This window comes from Anopheles ziemanni, chromosome 2 (assembly GCF_943734765.1).
Source record: "Anopheles ziemanni chromosome 2, idAnoZiCoDA_A2_x.2, whole genome shotgun sequence".
Taxonomy (NCBI): domain Eukaryota; kingdom Metazoa; phylum Arthropoda; class Insecta; order Diptera; family Culicidae; genus Anopheles; species Anopheles ziemanni.
The window spans coordinates 53,657,676-53,664,399 of NC_080705.1; the positions used below are offsets into that span (position 1 = coordinate 53,657,676).

At 40.1% G+C, this 6,724-nt stretch overlaps 1 protein-coding gene across 1 annotated transcript; it reads right to left on the reverse strand.

The window, feature by feature from the left end:
• Nucleotides 1-1,796: 1,796 nt before the first annotated feature.
• On the reverse strand, nt 1,797-2,506 carry LOC131293863 (putative nuclease HARBI1). Its single transcript, XM_058321913.1, has 3 exons — nt 2,496-2,506; nt 2,002-2,434; nt 1,797-1,928 (listed from the first exon to the last, which is right to left on the reverse strand). The coding sequence occupies exons 1-3, from the start codon at nt 2,504-2,506 to the stop codon at nt 1,797-1,799; spliced, it is 576 nt and encodes a 191-aa protein (XP_058177896.1).
• Nucleotides 2,507-6,724: the final 4,218 nt, after the last annotated feature.

Consider the following 6,724-nt stretch of genomic DNA (forward strand, 5'->3'; position numbering starts at 1 on the left):
ATATTGTGTTGTATTGCCAATTTTAGGGTTGAATAGCTTACGGTCATGAAAGGGTTAAAAAGGCCAGACAGGAAAAACAAACTCTGACACTGCGGGCCGTATTCACCAAATAACTATACAAAACCATAAATAAGGTGATACAATAAATCATGATAAAGTCATGTTTGTACATTTTCGCAGGCGTAACTATTTTAGAAATTCATACGTTTTTATTTCTGGCCTGAAATTATTTTATCAAATCGAGGTTCTAGTTGCGTACATCCCGCAATAAAAACGTAAATGATCGTCTGTTACTGATGATCTGTACAGTGATTTCACATTTTTGAAAAAGTTTTCTCGCTTAAATATGTACTGCCAAATCTTTGTTTTAATAATACTCGGTTTCTAAGTCCCGTATTGAGATGAGACAATAAACCCTAAATTTTCACAGTGCACCTGATGCATGCTTTTTACAATTTGATTCTATGTGGTAACGGATCTTGAACACGGATTTACCAAAAGCAAAGCCGTAGTCTTATCGAGGAACCCTAGCACAAGTTAGAAATATTGATATAAAGCCTTTTCCAAATGATTTCAGGTTACTGTATTCCGCTTCTGGAAGGATTTTATAAAAACTAACAAGATCCATATTGTTAAACTTATTTTCGAGTATCTCATCGTTTAGCAATGTACCACATTGCTCCGTGTATAATGTCCCCCAGTGTATAACAGTGTAAAATGATTAGGGAAAGGCATAGTTAATGAAGCCGGTAGTGTTTTGCATCAGGTGAAATGGTCCAAATAATTCAATGCGACCTTAGTTTTGAAAAATTCAAATTTTTGCCTTTATGATTTAGTTTCTCTCCGAGACGCGTTTCTGCTACGTTCTTGCCTTTGAATACTTTTTACACGTGTGTTTCCAATTTTTTTGGGAAAAAGTGAAGATGCACGAGGCAACCAAATGGGAGAATCCGTTTAAGGTGAACTTTAACGCACTCCCGGTAAAGTCGAGAGAAGCCGAGGTCCACGATCTGGTCGGATGCAGTCACTAGAACACGCGGGTTTTGGATATTAAATTTGATATTTCACATAGAAAAATGGATATCCGATTTAGCTTCAAAACAATCGCTAAAATCAAGACTTTTGGGCGTCGCGGTCGAAGCGCGTAGACCGCTGTATAAACGTAGCTGGAATTCCCGGTGGCGGGAACGGGAAAAAGTAGCCCAGATTCGACAGAATATCCAGCGGGAACGAGCTTATTCGTCCGATCTGTCAAAGTTTACGTTTACGTTTTAGTTTGTTTACGTGATCTAAATTGGTGGTAGGTAAAAGTGGAATTGTCAATCATTGGTACCTATCGCGAAAAGCTTGACATACCGATCGGTATCTCTTACCGATCGATATGTGTTCATTTGGTTCACTAACCTACCGCGAACGGCTAAAACAACCGATCGATATATAGTCGATATCTGCCAAATGCATATAAACTATGGGTAGTTTTTCGAGCAGTTGCGATACCGATCGGTATATCTACCGCGATTGCAAAATGTTGAGCTATATCGATCGGTATGCTACCGACTGCCATGGACCAGTCGGTAGCAGATGAAAAGTTCATTTATGATATTGGTGTTTTGATTTAATTAAAAAAATGAAATAATTTTCAATGTGGAAAACAAAAAAAACAGTACAGTTCTGTAAATTTACCCAAGTTAAAGTTCAATAATAAGAAATATTATAAACGAAGTTATAACGAAGTTTTAAATAATTTTAGCAATGTGCACAGGTTATTTTAAAATGTAATTTCAGATTTTGTTTTTTCACATATTTTTAATAATATGTATTGTCCAAAAGACTATGCTGTATGGACTGTTGCTGTAAACAAATGAATCATGATGCGATCCATGAAATTTGGCATTGACAAATCGAATAAGCTTCCGATGGTCATAAAGCTGAAAAATATGTTGATGTTTAACGAGACAGAAAATACAAACACATCTTTAATTAATGAACAGCTATGCTTACCATCATTGCATTCATGCTGTAAAAACCCTTGCGATTGTAAAAACTTTCTTTGTTTTGTTTTGGTGCAGTGATTCTGATGTGGGTTCCATCCACACACATCACAACTCCCGGAATCTCAGATTTTTCGTAAAAATACCGTCTTGCTGCAGTCTTTTCTCCTTCGGTCATTTCTAGAGTATCTTCGTTACCGATTTCCTTTTCAAGGGCGCACAACGTTTCATGAAAAATATCGGAAAACGTTGATTGACCAATTGCAACAGTGAAATCGATACCAACACCTTGCTGGTATGACCCTTGGGCAAGAAATTTTAAAGTTGCCGCCAGTTTGTCTTGCGATGATAATCCACGCATATGTTTCGGAGCAAGACACGATGCAATTTTACTGTGTAGTGCAGTGAACAATGCCTTCGACACTCGAAAATTGGACACAAACCTTTAGAAGAATATCAACAAGTAGGATTAGTGAATGCATTTCCTCAAAGATTACAGCTTACTCACGCTTCATCGGAGATCTCAAACAAGTCCAGATTACTCTTTAATGTCCTTCGATGCACCGCAAGATTCACTGCATTAACCTCTTCCTAACTATCATCACTCGACAAGAAGAGTAATGCATTCATGCTGAATATCACTTTTTATTAATTATCACACAAAACTTGTTGGAACGAAACGAAAAAATGCTCATAAAACATAAACAAACTGTTAATGCCATATGCCAGATTAATATTTAAGCCATATGTAAACAAATGGCTGTTTGACAGCCTGAGAACTGCTTGCCATATCGATTGATTATGTTTTATCTATCGATATGGGAAGAGCGTTCGCGGTAGCTAATTGGAGTAGATATCGTTACCGATAGATAAAGTGATACCGATCGATATGGACTGAAGTCTTGCGTTCGCGATGACCTTTGAGCCAAGATAGCTGAAATTTTGGACGACTTCAAAAGTGCGTTCACCTACTTGCACATCACCCCCGCGTAGGCTTTCGGCAATTGTTGGCAGGGCCGCTGATGGTGCTACCATCATCTTGGTTTTTAACTCGTTTATCTGCAGTCCGAGGTTATTCGCCGCTTCCTCGATCCTTTGGCATGCTTCTGCTACATAGGAGAGTCTTCTACCAATAATATCAATATAATCAGCGTATGCCAGGATCTGGATTGACCTATAGAAGATGGTCCCCGAAGTTTCCACCTCCGAATCTCGGATGGCCCTCTGTGGCGCTAGGTTGAAGAGAATGCAGGCAAGCCCATCCCTTTGGCGCAGTCCCTTGGTGGTAGCAAAGGAACTTGAGAGTTTTCCATCCACCTTCACCTGACAAGTGACGTTGGTCATGGGCATTCTTACAAGTCTGATTAATTTAGCCGGGATTCCAAATGAGCTCATGGCTTGATTCTGTTTTACCCTGGCTATGCTATCATATGCGGCTTTTAAGTCAATGAAAAGATGGAAAGTGTTTTGTTGGTACTCTGCCATCTTCTCCAAGACTTGCCGCATGGTGAAGATCTGATCAGTTGTTGTTCTCCCTCTTCGGAATTCCCTCTGATAGTTTCCTACTATCTCTTCAGCGTTCAAGTCGTTACTCAATAGTTACTTTGAGTTACGCGCGTTGAACTGGCGGGATTCACTCACAAACAGCGATAATTCTGCGCGGTTGTAACGCGCGCGGTTTAAACGACGAGGCTATAACGCTAGCAACACTCTACCAACTAAAGCACGGATCTGCTGCTTTATGCTTCCACTTGAGTTTGAACACGTTGTATGTAACACAAAACCGCGACGTTGTAACCACCTGAAGTTCTCCGAAGCGTTTGCTTCCAAGCTCGGCTGCAGACTGAAGACCCGACGGCGATCGTATCGCCTTACAAGCGACGGGGAAATACAGTGTTTGCCACCACAGCAACAGTTTGAGGTCGTCTTTCGTCTACTGAACGTTGGTAAAAAAAAAAGATATTAAAATTAAATGTTTTCCACCTTCCGTGCTTGAGTTGTTGAGATGTGCTTTAGTCGTTTTGCTGGTCGACATTTCGTCATAATTTTTCATATAATCGAACATTTGAGGTACTAAAATATTGCCCTGAACAACACTGTAAATACCGCGTGTGTAGTAGTGTGCGTGTCATCCTTACCTTCATCGTTCGTTGGTGAGCCGTGCAGCTGCGGCGTTCGGGCATGATCGGCTAATGGCATTAGAAATCAGAAGAAGAAGGGTTGGCTGTATTGAAAAAAAGAAGATCGGTCGTGCTGAATAGAAAAGTTAGCCTACCGAGAGCAATCAGTATGTTTGTATGTATCGTTTTTGAAAGTATCGAGTAGAAGTAAGAGGAAAATCTCTTTGTTCCCTTTCTTTGAACACTGGTGAACGGTATTAAATCAGTACAGCATTGCAGTAGGTTTCACCGCGAAGGAAACAAGAAGATCAGCGAGGTATTTCTGGAAAGCTTCTCAAGGCTACGCGGACCACCAATAAAGCGTAATACCTCCTGCGGAGAAAAGCATACAGAAGCGCAGTCGGTTGCATTTATGGTTGGAACAATACTACAACATATGATCGACGTATTCCTGGTTTCAAAATTCATTATTTTATTCGATGCATCCTGGTTTAAAAACAAATCATAGTTTGTGGACTGAAAAATTCTCTGTAAAGCAGAAGATAATTTATTTGCCGGTTGGTGATTAGCTCTTGTCATTTACGTGTATTGCTAGTTGGATTAACAAAACTATTAAAATATTTCGAAGGCTCTTTCTTATGCCCATAACGTTAACGAACAACATTCAATAGTAAAGCATATGTTATCGTATGTTAATTTCCGGCTGTTAGTCCTAAAACACCAGCAGCTGTACTTAAACTAAGCTATAAAACTTTCAAAAATATACTAACCTTTCCAAAAGGGCCGTACAAGGCTTTGTTCAAGTCTAGCTCGGGCAATAGGTTCGTAGTTCTTATTGTGAATTGTAAAGGGCACGGTAAACGAAGCGTAATCGCTGGTCTCTCGTGTATCGTCGATATTCAGGCCAAGCGTCATCTTTGCTTTGTTTATGTTTTGCAATTTGGTAAAAATGGCAACATTTCTTGAACCTACTGCTATTATTTTGTTGTTTATTGTTAAAAATACAAAAACTACGCTAAATTATCATAGAAATTTGATAAATAATCACGGATGTATGAACTGTTGATTCGTTTGTTTACGTACTGACAAGATTACGCATGCGATTATAGGGTAGGTGAGCCAAAATTCTTTTTGACAGACGGACCAGCAGAATAACACGATTATGCTAGCGATTACGCTTCGTTTCCCGTCCCCTTAAAAGGAAAACACAAACATCACAAAAGTTATTAAAATTATGGAAAACAAAAACTTTTCCAAAATAGAAACAGAAATTATGCCTTATTGTGAATTGTTAAAGGAAAACACAAACATCACAAAAGTTATTAAAATTATGGAAAACAAAAACTTTTCCAAAATAGAAACAGAAATTATGCCATATCGATTGATTATGTTTTATCTATCGATATGGGAAGAGCGTTCGCGGTAGCTAATTCGAGTAGATATCGTTACCGATAGATAAAGTGATACCGATCGATATGGACTGAAGTCTTGCGTTCGCGATGACCTTTGAGCCAAGATAGCTGAAATTTTGGACGACTTCAAAAGTGCGTTCACCTACTTGCACATCACCCCCGCGTAGGCTTTCGGCAATTGTTGGCAGGGCCGCTGATGGTGCCACCATCATCTTGGTTTTTCCCTCGTTTATCTGCAGTCCGAGGTTATTCGCCGCTTCCTCGATCCTTTGGTATGCTACTGCTACATAGGAGAGTCTTCTACCAATAATATCAATATCATCAGCGTATGCCAGGATCTGGATTGACTTATAGAAGATGGTCCCCGAAGTTTCCACCTCCGAACCTCGGATGGCCCTCTGTGGCGCTAGGTTGAAGAGAATGCAGGCAAGCCCATCCCTTTGGCGCAGTCCCTTGGTGGTAGCAAAGGAACTTGAGAGTTTTCCATCCACCTTCACCTGACAATTGACGTTGGTCATGGGCATTCTTACAAGTCTGATTAATTTAGCCGGGATTCCAAATGAGCTCATGGCTTGATTTAGTTTTACCCTGGCTTACAGAATAAGAACACGTTATTTTAAGTTCACTTGCACGAGTGGACTAAAATTGTCGTGCATTATTTATTCTCTCCAAATCCAAATTAACTATTTCTCCAACCGAATCGCGCGTTTATATAGTCCCGCAGTTTAGATCATTTTTAAGCTATCCTAACCGCTTCGGTGACACTTGACGTATTTGATGGCAGCTGTCATGCCGTTGCTTTGTTTTGCAACACTGGCTATGCTATCATATACGGCTTTAAAGTCAATGAAAAGATGGAAAGTGTTTTGTTGGTACTCTGCCATCTTCTCCAAGACTTGCCGCATGGTGAAGATCTGATCAGTTGTTGTTCTCCCTCTTCGGAATTCCCTCTGATAGTTTCCTACTATCTCTTCAGCGTTCAAGTCGTTACTCAATAGTTACTTTGAGTTACGCGCGTTGAACTGGCGGGGTTCACTCACAAACAGCGATAATTCTGCACGGTTGTAACGCGCGCGGTTTAAACGACGAGGCTATAACGCTAGCAACACTCTACCAACTAAAGCACGGATCTGCTGCTTTATGCTTCCACTTGAGTTTGAACACGTTGTATGTAACACAAAACCGCGACGTTGTAACCACC

Coding starts and splice junctions, on each gene's coding strand:
- LOC131293863 (XM_058321913.1), bottom strand. Junction 1,929..2,001: donor ACAGCATGAATGCAATGATG/GTAAGCATAGCT, acceptor CATATTTTTCAG/CTTTATGACCATCGGAAGCT.